This window comes from Lepidochelys olivacea, assembly GCF_965140295.1.
Source record: "Lepidochelys olivacea isolate rLepOli2 genome assembly, chromosome: 1".
Taxonomy (NCBI): domain Eukaryota; kingdom Metazoa; phylum Chordata; order Testudines; family Cheloniidae; genus Lepidochelys; species Lepidochelys olivacea.
The window spans coordinates 1602006-1619604 of NC_140411.1; the positions used below are offsets into that span (position 1 = coordinate 1602006).

General features: G+C 51.7%; 1 protein-coding gene across 1 annotated transcript in view; it reads left to right on the top strand.

Annotated features, from left to right (window-relative positions):
* The window catches only part of LOC311514582 (olfactory receptor 52R1-like), a gene marked incomplete at both ends in the record, with an annotated part of 34157 nt that overhangs the window by 4693 nt on the left and 11865 nt on the right, over positions 1 to 17599 (top strand). The window contains one exon of the mRNA XM_084617149.1: positions 16384 to 16522. Within this exon, the coding sequence (XP_084473275.1) occupies positions 16384 to 16522 (139 nt within the window). The remainder of the gene's footprint in view (positions 1 to 16383; positions 16523 to 17599) is intronic.

Here is a 17599-nt window from a genome sequence, read left to right on the forward strand (position 1 = left end):
TTACCAAACCTTCCCCAGGAAGTGGGGTGCAAGGGTTGGGAGGATTTTGGGGGGAAAGACGTGTCCAAACTACGTTTCCCAGTAAACCCAGTTAAAGTTTGGTGTTGGCAGTGGAAATTCCAATGGCAAAGGGTAAAATTAATTTGTACCTTGAAGTTTTAACCTAAGCTGCTGAAAGTAAGCTTAGGAGGTTTTCATGCAGGTCCCCAAATCTGTACCCTAGAGTTCAGAGTGTGGGAGGAACCTTGACAAACTTGCATTAAGCTTATACAGGGTAAACTCATAAATTTTTCGCCCTCTGTAACACTGATAGAGATATGCACAGCTGTTGCCTCCTCCCCCCACCTCAGGTATTAATACATATTCTCGATTAATTAATCAGTAAAAAGTGATTTTAGTAAATATAGAAAGTAAGCTTTCTTTTACAGACTAACCTCCTTCTAGTCTGAGTCCAGCAATCACTCACCCCCCCTCTAGTTACTTTCCTTTGTTCCAGTTTCTTTCAGGTGTCTTTAGGGGTGGAGAGGCTCTCTCTTTAGCCAGCTGAAGACCAAATGGAGGGGTTTCCCAGGGGTTTAAATAGACTTTCTCTTGTGGGTGGAGACCCGCTCCTCTCTCCTATGCAAAGTCCAGGTACAAAATGGAGTTTTGAAGTCCCCTGGGCAAGTCACATGTCCACACATGACTGAGTTCCTTATCAGCCAAGCCACATACCTGGGAAAGCTCAGATATGGATTGGCGTCTCCAAGTTCATTGTTGGCTTAAGGGCTTCTTGAATGGGCACTTACTGAGAAGAATCTTTTCTCAGGAAGCTGACCAACTGCTTTACTAAAACCTACTTAGAATCAGACAAGTGTACAGCCAGTATTTATAACTTTGAATACAAAAATGATATCTGTATTGTGATAGGGTGGGGACAGATGACCACAGGAGAGCTATCCTATTGGGATCCGGGAAGTGGGTGGGCAAAGCCTAAGAGGGGGATCCAGAGGACTTGGACACCAAATAAATCTGGGGGGCAACTAATGAAATAACAGGGACAGGAGTGTGGTCAAAGGGTCAAACAAAGGGAACCAGATGGGGACACTGAGCGGAGAACCCTGGACAGTGCCCACTGCTCCTCAAAGGCGTCAAGGGAGTCAGTGGACGCCACCCAGAGGATCTCTGCCCGGATACGTGAACGGACCGAGGATTGGAAATAGGCCCCACAATCACAGGAGACTCCATCGGCCAACCTCCTCACTCTGGTTTTATAGATGGCAATTTTAGCTAGGATTAGGAGGTTGACCAGGAGATCCCGTGACTTTGTGGGGCCATGGATAGGGAGTGCATAAATAAGAAGGTGAGGGGGAAAGTGCAACCAAAAATGTAATAAAATATTGGTGAGGAGCAGGAATAGGGACTGCAGCCTGGCACACTCCAGATATATGTGTGCCAGGGTTTCCCTCACACTGCAAAAGGGGCAGGTGTCTGGGAGAGGGGTGAACTGCACCAAGTACACGCCCGTGCTCACAGCTCCGTGAAGGAGCCACCAACTTATATCCCCGGCGGGCCTCGGAACCAAGGTGGACTATAGGCTGGCCCACCGGGGCTCCTCACCCTCCAAATGTGGCAGGAGGTCTTGCCATTTTGTATCGGGGTGGGACACGAGGGCGAGGACGTGAAGGGTGTGGAGAACGAACGTGTATAGATATTTCCTTGGCACGGGGGGTCTGGAAACAAACTGACTGCAGCTCATGCAGCCGGCTCATGGTGAAGGGGTGGGGGGTTCGGTTGGGTCCACGGGGCAGGGGACCGATGAAAAGGTCCAGCAGGGCTGGGGTGGAAGATGGGCGGGGCGTGCCCTCGTGCAGGACCCGGTCGAGATAAACCCAATCAATGGGCAGCAAAGTGGCCTTCACCTCCTGAAGTACACCCCAGAGAGAACGAGACCTTGACAGCCCCATGCTCTGAGCAAGCATCAGGGGATCCAGCCAGTCTCCCCAGTCATAGTCCATGAGGTCTCCGACTCTTGTGACTTCTGCCAGGGCCAACCTCTGGCACACCGAGGGGGACTCCGCCACTTGCACGGGGAGTTGGGGGTTGTGTAGCAGGGGTTCCGCGAGGAGACCTGCCCCCTCCGTGGCCGCCACGGACCTGGTCATTGAAAACAGTTTCCAGGTCCGGAGGAGGTACTGGTAGAAGACCGGCAGCCCGGAGAGGTCTCGCAGAAGACCTCTCAGATCTACAGGAGAGGTATCAAATGGAGAGGTATGGGTCCCCGATTAAGCAGGTCCCTTTTCCCTGGCTAAGGTCTTATTGGGATCCAGGAAGTGGGTGGGCAAAGCTCGCCCACTGCTAAAGGATCCCCCCCCAGACTAAGGGGGAATCCACAGGACCTGGGAAGCCAAATAATTACGGGGGACAACTAATGAAGAACAGGGATGGGAGTGCGGTCAAAGGGTCAAACGAAGGGAACCAGACGGGGACACCATCGGCCAACCTCCTCACCCTGGTTTTATAGATGGCCACTTTAGCCAGGGCCAGGAGGAGGTTGACCAGGAGGTCCCGTGACTTAGTGGGGCCACGGACAGGGAGTGCATAGATAAGAAGGTGAGGAGAAAAGTGCAACCAAAACCTTAACAAAATTTTTGTGAGGAGCTGGAATAGGGGCTGCAACCTGGCGCACTCCAGATAGACGTGCACCAGGGTTTCCCTCATGCCACAAAAGGGGCAGGTGTCTGGGATTGGGGTGAACCGCGCCAAGTACATGCCCGTGCTCACGGCCCCATGAAGGAGCCGCCAACTGATATCCCCGGCGGGCCTCAGGACTAAGGTGGAGTAGAGGCTGGCCCACCAGGGCTCTTCACCCTCTAGAGGTGGCAGGAGGTCCCGCCACTTTGTGTCAGGGCGGGACGTGAGGGTGAGGACATGAAGGGTGTGGAGCACGAGCGTGTAGAGATGTTGTTTTGGCGCGGTCTGGAACTGGACCGGCTGCAGCTTGCGCAGCCGGCTCACGGTGAAGGGGCGGGGGGGTCGGTCGGGTCCACGGGGCAGGGGACCGATGAAAAGATCCGGAGGGCCTGGGGTGGAGGGTTGGTGGGACGCGCCCTCGCACAAGGCTCGGCTAACATAAGCCCGAGCAGCGGGGGTTAAGGCGGCCTTCACCTCCTGAAGTACGCGCCGGGGGGTGCGGGGGCTGGAGAGCCCCATGCGCCGAGCGAGCGTCAGGGGATCCAGCCAGTCCCTCCGGTCGTAGTCCAGGAGGTCTCCGACCCTCGTGACTTCCGCCAGGACCAACCTCTGGCGCACCGAGCGGGACTCCGCCACCTGCACACGGAGCTGGGGGTTGTGTAGCAGGGGCTCCGCGAGGAGATCTGCTCCCACCGTGGCCGCCACGGACCTGGTTGTTAGAAACAATTTCCAGGTCCGGAGGAGGTCCTGGTAGAAGACCGGCAGCCTGGAGAGGTCTCGCGGAAAACCTCTTGGAGAAAGATAAAAGAGCTGCTGGTCGTATCGGAGCCGTTGGAAGCGGCGCAGGAAGGCGTGCGCCAGTATGCTCCACATCGAACTACCTGCACTATAAAAGAGCCTCTGCAGGGCCTGGAGGCGGAAAACGTGGACCTGAGTGTACAGACACTTCAGGCCCTGCCCTCCTTCCTTCAGGGGTAGATGAAGAACTCCAACAGGGGCCCAGTGCATTCCTGACCAGAAGAACTCTAGAATCAATCTCCAGAGGTGGGTCAGGAAACCCGGGGCCGGGGCCAGGGTGTTGAGCCGGTACCAGAGCGTGGACAGGACTAGTTGGTTAAGCACCAGTGCTCTCCCTCGGAGGGAGAGACATCGGAGTAGCCTCGTCCATTTCCAGATCCGCTCTATCACCCCGCCGTCTAGATTTTGCCAGTTCTCCAGAGGGGAAGGGTGCGTGGCGGAAAGGTAAACGCCGAGATAGAGCAGTGGACCCGCACTCCACCGGATGGTCTGAAGCGCCGGTGGGAGGGAGCTTACCTGCCGCCAGTCCCCCACCGCCAAGCCAGAGCTCTTGACCCAGTTGACTCGGGCGGAGGAGGCTGCCGAATAGATGGCTTGGCATGCCTCCACTCGCGCCAAGTCGCCCGGGTCCTGGACCACGAGGAGTACGTCATCGGCGTACGCCGACAGGACCAGACGCAGCTCCGGCTCCCGCAGCACCAACCCTGTCATCCTCCTGCAGAGGAGACAGAGGAAAGGCTCGATCGCAAGAGCGTAAAACTGGCCCGAGAGGGGGCACCCCTGCCGCACTCCTCGCCCGAAGCTGACCGGTTCAGTCAGGGTCCAGTTGAGCCTAACCAAACACTCTGTGGAGGCATACAGCACCCGGAGAAAACTCACAAACTGAGGTCCGAATCCAAACGCCTGCAGAGTGCTCAGGAGGTACCCATGGTCTACTCTATCGAACGCCTTCTCCTGATCAAGAGACAGGAGGGCGAATGACAGACCATCTCTCCGCCCGAGTTCCAAGAGGTCTTGGACTAGAAGTAGGTTGTCAAAAATGCTGCGACCCGGGACAGTATAGGTCTGGTCTGGGTGAATCACATCCACCATCACGGACCCTAGCCGCAGCGAGATTGCTTTCGCTACGATTTTATAATCCGTGCTAAGGAGTGAGACGGGACGCCAGTTTCGTAGATCGCGGAGGTCCCCCTTCTTCGGCAGCAAGGCGAGCACCACTCGCCTGCACGACAGAGGGAGGACCCCGCTCTGCAAGGACTCAGCCCAGACGGTGACTAGGTCTGGGCCAAGGATGTCCCAGAACGCGCAGTAAAACTCCACAGTCAGCCCGTCCATGCCCAGAGATTTATTGGTGGGCATGCGACGGAGGGCTTCCGAGATCTCGGCCAGGGTGAGAGGCAGCTCTCGTCGGTCTCGGTGGCCCACGCTGACCGTGGGGAGTTCCTCCCAGAGCACCCCGCAACCACCAGGATCGGTCGGATCTGGGGAGAAAAGGCTTGTGTAGAAGTCACGGGCCCTCCCACACATCTCCTCCGGATCCGTGAGGGGGTGCCGTCTTCCGCAAGAAGGCAGGTGACGTGTTTCTTGGCCCCCCTCGTTTTCTCCAGGGCATAGAACAAGCGGGAGCTGCGATCCATCTCCCGAAGAAGGTGGATGCGGGTCCAAACGAAGGCACCTCGGGCCCGGTGGTCCTCGAGGGCCTGGAGCTCCTCCCGCTTCTCCCGGCATGCTCCGCAGAGGGACGGGTCCTCGGGACTGGCGGCCAGGCGCCTCTCCATCTCTAAGACCTCCCGTTCCAACTGATCTATCGCTGCATTTCGCCGTCGGCTGGTGCCCCGAGTGTAGTCATGGCAGAAGAGCTTGGCGCGCACCTTCCCGAGATCCCACCATCGCCGCACCGAGGGAAAGGCACGCCACTGCTCTCGCCAGGCCAGCCAAAACTCCCGGAAGGACATCACAAAGCTCTCGTCCTCCAACAGGCTGTTATTAAAGTGCCAATAGGCCGGCCCCAGTCTCTCTGCATGGAGGGAGACCGTTACGGTGACTAAATGATGATCGGAGAATGGGGCCAGCCGAATGGCGGAGGAGTGGGCCTGTGAAAGATGGAAACGGGATAAGTAAATACGGTCCAACCGAGAGTGGTGTGACCGATGGGCCTCCACCCAGACAAAGGTGAACGTGGAAGTGTCATCTGGGTGATGGTCACGCCAGATGTCCATTAGGGAGTGATGTTCAACTATCCCTCGGAGAATATTCGCGGCGGCCGGGCTCGGCTCGGCCCCTGAGTGGTCCCGTTCCTCGAGGGTGGTGTTAAAGTCCCCTCCCAGGACCAGGCACTCGTGCGAATCCAGGGTGCCGAGAAAGTCGGACACCCGCTGATAAAATTGTGGCCGCCTGGAGCTCATTTGCGGGGCATAGATGTTAACAAGATTAACCACGATCCCCTCCATACGGACTCTAAGGTGCAGCAGGTGGCCCGGCACGGCCTCATTGACCCCTAGCACCTCAGGCCATAGGTTGGGGGAGAACAGGGTCGCCACTCCAGCTTGCCAGGTCACGAAGTGGCTAAAGTATACCCCATCCCACCACTCCAGCCGCCGCCTGGCCTCGGCGGCCGGGTCCGTATGGGTCTCCTGCAGGAAAACTACAGAGTACCTCCCCTCCCGAAGGTAAGAGAGCACCTGGGACCTGCGGAGAGCCATCCTACAGTCCCTGGTATTCAGGGTCGCAATAATAAGAGGCGTCATGCGGAGGGCTGGGGAGGTGGGGGTTTCTTGTTGGTGGGGGTGTTCAGGGCCCCAGGCAGGTTGCACAGCAACCCGTGACCCATCCCGTGGGTGAGTAGATTGTGTCGGAAGCTGCGGGCTCACTCGTAGGCCGCAGCACCGTGCCTTCCTTGCCCCCTGCCCTCCTTTATAAGGGCCCTTGTGGCCTGGAGAATTTGGTCAAAGTCCCCCCATAGCTGAAGAGCCAGCTGTGCCCTATCGCGGGCGCCACGGGTGTGTTCTAGGAACTTCCGTAGCGCATGCCGCAGCTCATGGGGGGTGGGGTTACAATTCCCGAGGTGTTCCCTGCTCTTAATGCAGCCTCGTGGTCTGCTAAGGCGGGTAGACAGGGTGCGGACCACCGACGGGGCATCTGACAGGCTGGGGTTATTAAATTAATTTCACGCCTTGGGGTAGAGGGGGATGGCAGGGAAAAAATTGCCACTCCTAATGGGTCGCGGCTAGAAAGTGCAAAGACTGCTCCCTGGGGGGAATCTGCGAAAGGCGGAAAGGAAATAACCCCAGGGGCGGCATTAGCATTGCAGGAGGAGGGGACTTGGGCAGGGACAGGGGTGGGGGCAGGGGCAGGGGTAAGGCTCTGGGGTTCAGGAGGCAAGCAGCTAAAGGAAAGTGCCTCCTGAGCAGAGTCAAGGGTTAAGGGGTAAGGGAGAGGGCTCCCAATAATGCCAGGCGCTGGCTCCATGGTGGTCTTAGCGGCCATGGCATCAGGTGGTGGACCACCTTCTGCAGGGTGCTCACCCGGGAAGGCAATTAGGGGGAGGGAGCATGGGGAAAGGGAGGCTGGGGTAAGGCTGCCCAGCTCGAGGCCAGCCGGCAGCAGATCATCCCCTCCCTGAGTGACCGGGGTCAAATCTAGGGCCTCAATCTCCGCATACACGGGGGAGAGGCCAGCTCCTGCCACCCCGGGGGCCTCTCCTCTATGGCCCGCCTCAACGGTCGCCTCGGGGTCCGCAGGGGGTTCGGGTGGTATCCAGGCAGAAGGGGCGTCCTCAGAAGTCTTGGAGGGGAGGGTCTCCCATGGAGGGGGGATTCTGCCCTCCAATGCCAGTCCGTCTTCCCCTCCCAACACCAGCGGATGGATCTCGCTCGTGGCCGTAGCTGGAGGCTCAATATCAGTGCCTCCTTTCCTGGTCTTCCGGGGGGCTTCCACATCGGAGGGATGCAGCGGAGCTCAAGTCTTCCGCTTGCCTCGCTTCCCCTGGACTAGGGTCCAGCCCTCCATAGCATCATCTGGGGGCTGGTTAGCAGGGGTCGTGTCGGGGGGCAGAGGCGATGGTTTAGGGGTTCGAGGGGGTAGTGGTGAGGCAGCATGAGGGGCGGGGGTTTCTCCTTGGGGCGGGCCCTCTCCTATACCCGGTAATATCCTTGCCACACCCTCCTCCATAGGCTCTGCTGGCTTGGTACTAGCAAGGGTGGAAGTCCTTTGCTTGCCCGGGCATTGTAGGGAAGGTATCTCTTGGGCCCGGACGGGAGCAGCGATGGGTCGAGTAGGAGGGGGGTTGGTTTCAGGTGCCGGGCAGCCAGGCACGTCGGCCGCGATGGGGCCGATGTCCTGCCGGGTCTCGGGGGTCTCGGGTGTCCCTGCCCCCCGGGCCAAAGGGCAGTCTCTGCGGACATGCCCTGCTGAGCGGCAGAGGTAGCACCGGGCCTCTCCGGTAGAGTAAAAACCTGATAGCGGGCTCCCTGGTAGGGGACTAGGAAAGACCCCTCGAGCGCCTCTTCGTCACGCGCCTCTGCCGGCGGTAGAAGCTGCACTTGCCGGCGGAACGAAAAAATGTGACGGAGGGTGGGGTCCTTGCAGCCCAACGGGAGAGGGCTGATGACAGAGACAAGTTTCCCCAGGGTGGAAAGAGCGGGTAACAGGGCAGCATTGGGTAAGAACGGAGGTGAGGACGAGGTGAACGCCTGGGTCTTCTAGCGGCTCTAGGGGGACAAACACCCCCCCCACCACCAGGCCCCTCTCCACCGCCTCCTGGGCGGCAGCCTCCGAAGCTACGAAAAAAACCACCTTCCCATACATCTTGGAGGCCGCCACAATAGCCGTGGGTCCTACCACCTTCGCCAACGCCTGCACGTATGTCTCCACGTGGGGCGAGGCGGGCACCAGGAGGCAACGGACGCCGTGCCTCCTGGTCAAGGCGGGGAAAGGGCCTCGGCCGCTGGTGATGGTGGCGTAGCCGGGGGTTGAGAGGACGAGGCGGCAGGCAGGGGTGAGCCCATCACCGCCCGGGCATACGTCCTGGGGGCCGGGGGAGGGACAATCGCAGAGCTGGTGGAGGGAAACGCAGGGAGGGACGCCACGGCTGATGACGAGGCCACAGCGGTGGGGGCAGCCCCTGCCATGGAGGGCTTAGTGGTTTTAACGGGGCCCTTTCCTTTCATCCCGCCCTGGCCCTTCCAGCCAGCTGGGGGGGGGGGTTCCTAGAATCTGGGGGGGCGGTGGGCGCAGCAGCAGCAGTGATCGCCCCGGTGCCTCCTCCTGCCGGTGCCCCAGCGTGGGGGGTGGCAAGTATCTTAACAATAGTGGTGGGGGGGACTTTGGGGGTCGGGCAGGAGGGGTGGTGGGGGAGGGACAGCTAATTTTGTTGAAGCGGCCTCGCCCCTCTCCTTCCCCGCCATTGTGAGCAGGGAGAGATGGGGAGACACCGGAAGGAGGAGGGGGGAGGGGGAAAGCAAAGTAACCGCTCCTCCCCGCTGGTTGCAGGCGGGGGCGGGGGGGAATGCCGAAGGGGTTGGACTGGGGGGGGGAAATCGGGGTCCAGTAATAGGGGCTGTGGGATAGACACAAAGACACAGGATTAAAGTGAAATCCAACAAAGGTATGACTAATGGTTCCAGAAGTTTCCTTTTTAGGTATCACATTGTCTCAAGGAGGTCGATCACCTGCACAGCAAAAGGTGGATGCAATTTGGAAATTACCTATGCCCACTACTATAGCTTCTTAACTCTAACAATGTAAGGTATAAAATCATATGTCGGGTTTGTATAGAGTAGGATTACATGTAACATTGAAAGATAACCAAAAGTCTTATGTAGACTGGAGAAAAAAAAATCTTTTCCTTACTTTAAGAAATCTGGGGGGAGGGGGGGAGAATGTAAAACATATATCCCAAGAGAAACTCACTCTTTACCAGTCAGTGATGGAATTCCATACGGATCCTGGGAAAACAGAACCAGAAACCTCAGTTTTTTCAGGTACATGAGGCTTTCACCAATGGATCACTGATCTTTAATTCTCATCTGTGACTATCATCATACCCTGTAGCATCTTTTATTAAAATATCTTCAAAATACCTTCCAGGGGAAAGTCACTATGAACATATCCCCCGGGAATGCGTTACCTAGGGAGGTGGTGGAATTTCCTTCCTCAGAGTTTTTTAAGGCCTGGCTTGACAGAGCCCTGGCTGGGATGATTTAGTTGGGGATTGGTCCTGCTTTGAGCAGGGGGTTGGACGAGATGACCTCCTGAGGTCCCTTCCAACCCGAATCTTCTATGAGTCTATGAACTGTCACAACACCAGCAACAGCCAGGCACAATATGAGAGAAGGGTATAAAGATGTTAAGACTTAAGAGGAAATACACAGCATAAGTCGACCTGAAATTGCAGAAGTACCCTATGATTACAGTCACGTACCACAATGCAGAGGGGTAATTACTTCAACAATTGAAAGAGTCCCAAAAGAAGTAACTAAGCCCTAGTAATAATGTAAAATAATGGTGTGTGGGTAAAATTAAGTTACATATAATCTTTTAGGCATAAATTTTAAGTTATATATAAGATTTGATTATCAATTGATTGTTGATATTCACATTAACCATTGCTATATGTTGTCATATGTATGTGACAGGGCACTTTGTATCTAATCATCATTTGATAATAAGATAACTCACACCCAGTGTAGCCAATCAGTTTAGTTTAGTATTCATTTATTGTCTGGTACTTAATTAATCAACACGTTATATTCGGTGTACTCACTATATGCTAATCAAAATTGATTTACGGAATTCTAGAAGTATAAGATTAAGTAAGACAGAAGAATGAGCAATATTTAATGGAACTAGGTGAGAAATCTGACAAGCTGAAACACAAGGAAACTGTAGGCTAAAACCAGCAAGACCTAGCTTAACTATTTTAGGCCTTAGATACAAGAAATGGCCCAGGAGTGACCTCATGCCCTAAAATTCTGGTGACATTGCAAAAGCAAATTCAGAAAAGCTTAGAATTAAACACAAGATTGCTGCAACGCTGTCCGTAACACGTGCCTTAACCGCAAAGCGAAGGTGGCGCATCACGTTACGCCGCCTGTGGAATCCGGGGTCCCTCATGACTCCAGGGGCCGACCAATAAGAAAGAGAGGGACAATGGCAGCATGTACAGGCATAGAAGTAGGTCTAGTCAAAATCACTGTATAAAAAGGGGTGCCCAAGAATAGCAAATTCAGCTCCCTTTGGGATACTCCAGCAGAAACCCGTACTGACAATCACTCCACGCAAGGGCCAAGAGACTTTGAGAGGGCCGACACACTGTACCACCACCTAGGAGGATGTGAGTGTGTCTATAGTTACAGGTTTCAGAGTAGCAGCCGTGTTCGTCTGTATTCACAAAAAGAACAGGAGGACTTGGGGCGCCTTAGAGACTAACCAATTTATTTGAGCATGAGCTTTCGTGAGCTACAGCTCACTTCATCGGATGCATTCAGTGGAAAATAGTGAGGAGATTTATATACACACAGAACATGAAAAAAGGGGTCTTTATCATGCACACTGTAAGGAGAGTGATCGCAGTTAACAAGAATGTCTGAGGAACTGTGTGTGGGGGGGAATAAACAAGTGGAAATAGTTTTACTTTGTGTAATGTAGAGACTGGAAGTGGTTGAGTCATTACACAAAGTAAAACTATATCCCCTTGTTTATTCCCCCCCACCACCACTGTTCCTCAGACGTTCTTGTTAACTGCTGGAAATGGCCCACCTTGATTATCACAACAAAGTGTCCCCGCCTCCCCCCCTCCTGCTGGAAATAGCTCATCTTAAATGATCACTCTCCTTACAGTGTGCATGATAAACACCCCTTTTTCATGTTCTCTATGTATATAAATCTCCCCACTGTATTTTCCACTGAATGCATCCGATGAAGTGAGCTGTAGCTCACGAAAGCTCATGCTCAAATAAATTGGTTAGTCTCTAAGGCGCCCCAAGTCCTCCTGTTCTTTTTGTGAATACAGACGAACACGGCTGCTACTCTGAAACCTGTAACTATAGACACACTCACATCCTCCTAGGTGGTGTTACAGTGTGTCGGCCCTCTCAAAGTCTCTTGGCCCTTGCGTGGAGTGATTGTCAGCATGGGTTTCCGCTGGAGTATCCCAAAGGGAGCTGAATTTGCTATTCTTGGGCACCCCTTTTTATACAGTGATTTTGACTAGACCTACTTCTATGCCTGTACATGCTCCTATATCCCTTTGAAATATGGACCCTGCGATTGGACGAGTGCATTTAACCATGTGCTGTCAAGGTTCCTTCCCCACTCTGAACTCTAGGGTACAGACGTGGGAACCTGCATGAAAACCCCCTAAACATATTTTTACCAGCTTAGGTTAAAACTTCCCAAGGTACAAACTATTTTCCTTTTTTCCTTGGACTTTATTGCTGCCATCACCAAGCGTCTAACAGATATATAACAGGGAAAAAGCCCGCCTGGAAACATCTTTCCCCCCAAAATCCTCCCCAAACCCTACACCCCCTTTCCTGGGGAAGGAATAAAAATACTCACCAATTTGCATAGGTGAACACAGAGCCAAACCCTTGGATCTTAAGAGCAATGAAAAAACAATCAGGTTCTTAAAAGAAGAATTTTAATAGAAGAAAAAGTAAAAGAATCACCTCTGCAAAATCAGGATGGTCAATACCTTACAGGGTAATCAGATTCAAAACACAGAGAATCCCTCTAGGCAAAACCTTAAGTTACAAAAAGACACAAAAGCAGGAATATACATTCCATTCAGCACAGCTTATTTTATCAGCCACTTAATCAAAACAGAATCTAACGCATATCTAGCTAGATTACTTACTAAGTTCTAGAACTCCATTCCTGTTCTGTCCCCGACAAAAGCCTCACACAGACAGAGAGAGCCTTTGTTTCTCCCCCCCTCCAGCTTTGAAAGTATCTTGTCCCCTCATTGGTCATTTTGGTCAGGTGCCAGCAAGGTTAACCTAGCTTCTAAACCCTTTACAGGTGAAAGGGTTTTTCCTCTGGCCAGGAGGGATTTTAAAGATGTTTACCCTTCCCTTTATATTTATGACATGTGTAGAGATAAAATCCTTCCCCTGCTCCAACTCACGACTCCCTTGTTTATGCATACGAGGATCGCATCAGCCCTTTTGGCTGCATCATCACATTGGGAGCTCACAATGAGTTGGTTGCCCACAGTGACTCCTAAATCCTTTTTGTGGTCCCCAAATTCCTTAATACATTGCCCTAGTCTGTGGGTCAGGCCTGCATTCCCTGTTGAGAGAGGATCACTTTGCATATGACTGTATTAAAACATTTTCTTTGCATGGGCCCAGCTTAACAAAACACACCAGATCAATCAGTATGCCTGCCCTGGCCTCCCCATTGTAACCATTCTGACAATCTTTGGATCATACACAAATTTTATCTGCAGTGGTTTTCTGTTTGCTTCCAGATCATTGATGAAAATATTGAATAGGATCAGGCATAGAACTGATCCCTGAAGAACCCCACTAAAACATCAAAATTTGCTGACAATGGCCCATTGACAACTGCTTTCTGGGATCTGTCAGTTAGGCAGTTTTAAGTCCACTTTACATGTGCTCAACTGATATTCTACAGTGTTCATTTTTATCAGGATGTTTTCCCCTACTAAATCAAATGCCTCAGAGAAATCAAAGTCTATTGTATCCACATCATTCCTTTGATCAACCAGACATGTTCTCTCATTAAAGGATGAAATCATACTGCTTCTTTCCAAATGCAGAACAAATTTTTTTTTGAACATATCTCCTTTTTCTGAAAGATTAACATCGCTGCCTTCACTTTGCCACTGAACCAGGGTTTGTCCAAAGTTCTGTATTTTCTTGACTATGGAATCGTGACTTTTTGAATATCTAATGAACTCTTCTGAAATAACTCCAAATTTTCATTCCCATTTTTCTGTCTAAATTTTTCCTCCCAATCAGTTTTGCTGATAATTTGCTTCAGCTTTGGGGAATTAACCCATTTGAAGCAATAAGGCTCTCCTCATTCATATGCCCCCTTCTTTGTCTCTTCTCTAAACTAATCAGTCACAGACTTTTCAATCTGTCTGCATCTGGCATCCCTTTTAGAGAGACTGGGTAACCAAAACTGAGTTCATATCCAGATCAGGTTATTCTTCACCCCATTCCTTAGGCATCCAAACATTGTCTTTGTTTTGGCCACTGCTGTGCACAAGCAGGTGTTTCCATGGAGCTGCTATCAATTACTCCCAATGACTTTTCCCTGAGGTATGTTCTAGTTGGAATATTTTCACTTGGCACATGTCTTGGCAATGGTTTGTTTTTTCCCCACTATCAGGTTTTGAGCAACCAGGTGAATGCAGAACTCCCTACAGCATGGACCCCTTAGCCTGTCTTTCATTGCATTCAGGAACAATGATGGATAACCAGCGTCCACACTCATGTTTACTGCTGGTGCCTATTAAGATTTCTCAGACCATGAAATGTAGGAATTATTGATGCAAGGAGCCCCATAAAATATGGAATTGGCATTAGTAGGGTCAGTTCTTCATAATTCATTTATCTGAATGATGAAAATATAATTTTTCAGGTTGTGAAGAGCGACCAATCTGCCTCACCCATGAGAAAAGCATCCAATAGTGTATGTTGTGTCTCATATTAACATTGTCTCTCCATCCAGGAATTTGTACTACTACCATCACCATAGATCCTGGGCACACAAAGGAAGCCAGGGGAACATACGTACATGCAGGAGACACTGTTCTGGACCCATGGAAAACAAGCACTTGAGGAATTCCACGATGATTTCAACAATTTCCATCCCACCATCAACCTCAGCCTGGTCCACTCCACACAAGAGATCCACTTCCTGGACACTACAGTGCTAATAAATGATGGCCACATAAACACCACCCTATACCAGAAACCTACTGACCGCTATTCCTACCTACATGCCTCCAGCTTTCACCCTGACCACACCACACGATCCATCGTCTACAGCCAAGCTCTGCGATACAACCGCATTTGCTCCAACCCCTCAGACAGAGACAAACACCTACAAGATCTCTATCAAGCATTCTTACAACTACAGTACCCACCTGCAGAAGTGAAGAAACAGATTGATAGAGCCAGAAGAGTTCCCAGAAGTCACCTACTACAGGACAGGCCTAACAAAGAAAATAACAGAACGCCGCTAGCCATCACCTTCAGCCCCCAACTAAAACCCCTCCAACGCATTATCAAGGATCTACAACCTATCCTGAAGGATGACCCAAAACTCTCAAAAAGAAAAGGAGTACTTGTGGCACCTTAGAAACTAACCAATTTATTTGAGCATAAGCTTTCGTGAGCTACAGCTCACTTCATCGGCTTATGCTCAAATAAATTGGTTAGTCTCTAAGGTGCCACAAGTATTCCTTTTCTTTTTGCGAATACAAACTAACATGGCTGTTACTCTGAAACCAAAACTCTCACAAATCTTGGGAGACAGGCCAGTCCTTGCCTACAGACAGCCCCCCAACCTGAAGCAAATACTCACCAGCAACCACATACCACACAACAGAACCACCAACCCAGGAACCTATCCTTGCAACAAAGCCCGTTGCCAACTGTGCCCACATATCTATTCAGGGGACACCATCACAGGGCCTAATCACATCAGCCACACTATCAGAGGCTCGTTCACCTGCACATCCACCAATGTGATCTATGCCATCATGTGCCAGCAATGCCCATCTGCCATGTACATTGGTCAAACTGGACAGTCTCTACGTAAAAGAATAAATGGACACAAATCAGATGTCAAGAATTATAACATTCATAAACCAGTCGGAGAACACTTTAATCTCTCTGGTCACATGATTACAGACATGAAAGTTGCGATATTACACCAGAAAAACTTCAAAACCAGACTCCAGCGAGAGACTGTTGAATTGGAATTCATTTGCAAATAGGATACAATTAACTTAGGCTTGAATAGAGACTGGGAGTGGCTAAGTCATTATGCAAGGTAACCTATTTCCCCTTGTTTTTCCTACCCTCCCACCCCCCCAGACATTCTTGTTAAACCCTGGATTTGTGCTGGAAATGGCCCACCTTGAATATCATACACATTGTAAGGAGAGTGATCACTTTAGATAAGCTATTACCAGCAGGAGAGTGGGGTGGGGGGAGAGAAAACCTTTTGCAGTGGTAAACACCCATTTTTTCATGCTTTGTGTGTATAAAAAGATCTTCTGTACTTTCCACAGTATACATCCGATGAAGTGAGCTGTAGCTCATGAAAGCTTATGCTCAAATAAATTGGTTAGTCTCTAAGGTGCCACAAGTACTCCTTTTCGTTCTGCCTCAGAGTAGGACACCTTCTCCCCTGCTCCATGTCAGGATCCAACACAACCAACTTTAACACAACTGACTTCCCCAACCCCTCTACCTTCATCCTGCTGGGTGTTCCTGGCCTGGAGGAGGCCCATGTCTGGATCTCCATCCCCTTCGGGACCATGTACGCCATAGCCTTCTTGGGGAACTTCACCATACTGCTCATTGTGAAGACTGTGTCGAGTCCCCATGGGCCCCTGTACTATTTTCTTTTCATGCTGGCCGTCAGTGACCTGGTTGTATCTTTGACCATCATGCCCAAAATGCTGGCAATATACTGGTTCAGTTCCAGGGAGATAAATTTCAGGGCCTGCCTCACCCAGCTATACTGCCTTCACTGCTTCTCAGTGATGGAGTCTGGGATCTTCGTGGCCATGGCTTTTGATTGCTATGTGGCCGTCTGCCATCCGAGACATTCCACCACCCTGACAAACTCTGTGGTGGCCAAGATTGGCCTGGCCATGATGCTGCGTGGTGGCATGCTTCCTTTGCCCTTTCCCTTCCTGATAAGGCAATGGCCATATTGCAAAACCAACATCATCCCCCAGCCGTACTGCGCCCACATGGCTGTGGTGAAGCTGGCCTGTGCCGACACCCGTGCCAGTAGTTATTATGGTCTCTTTGTGGTATTCTGTGTGATTGGTCTGGATGTGAGTTTTATTTCCCTGTCCTATACCCAGATCCTCAGGGCCATCTTCAGCCTCCCCACAACGGACACCCGGCTCAAAACTTTTGAGACCTCTATCTCCCATCTCTGTGCCATCTTAGTCTTTTACATACTACGTCTCTTCATCTCCCTCATGTACAGATTTGCCCAGAATATGCCCCTCCATTTCCACGTTCTCATTGCCAATGTGTACCTCTTGATGCCCCCCATGCTAAACACCATCATCTACGGGTAAGGACCAAACAGATCTGGGACAGGCTGCTCCGGCTCTTTACTCATTAAGGGACCTAAAGTTTTCTCCTGGTGCTCTGGCTGTCAGACCGAGCTCCATGCAGAGCTGGCTGGTGATATGGTGCTGGGTCCCCTTCCCTGAATCACTTACTTGGTAGTCAGAGTGATATTATGTCTTTTCCTGGCCTTTCTGTGCTGTGTCAGTGTGACAAACTGGGGAATCGGTCTATGTACAAGTTACCTAGACAAATTGGAGGATTGGGCCAAAAGAAATCTGATGAGGTTCAACAAGAACAAGTGCAGGGTCCTGCACTTAGGACGGAAGAACCCAATGCACCGCGACAGACTAGGCACCGAATGGCTAGGCAGCAGTTCTGCGGAAAAGGACCTAGGAGTGACAGTGGACGAGAAGCTGGATATGAGTCAGCAGTGTGCCCTTGTTGCGAAGAAGGCCAATGGCATTTTGGGATGTATAAGTAGGGGCATAGCGAGCAGATCGAGGGACGTGATCGTTCCCCTCTATTCGACATTGGTGAGGCCTCATCTGGAGTACTGTGTCCAGTTTTGGGCCCCACACTACAAGAAGGATGTGGATAAATTGGAGAGAGTCCAGCGAAGGGCAACAAAAATGATGAGGGGTCTGGAACACATGACTTATGAGGAGAGGCTGAGGGAATTGGGATTGTTTAGCCTGCAGAAGAGAAGAACGAGGGGGGATTTGATAGCTGCTTTCAACTACCTGGAAGGGGGGTTCCAAAGAGGATGGATCTAGACTCTTCTCAGTGGTAGCTGATGACAGAACAAGGAGTAAGGGTCTCAAGTTGCAGTG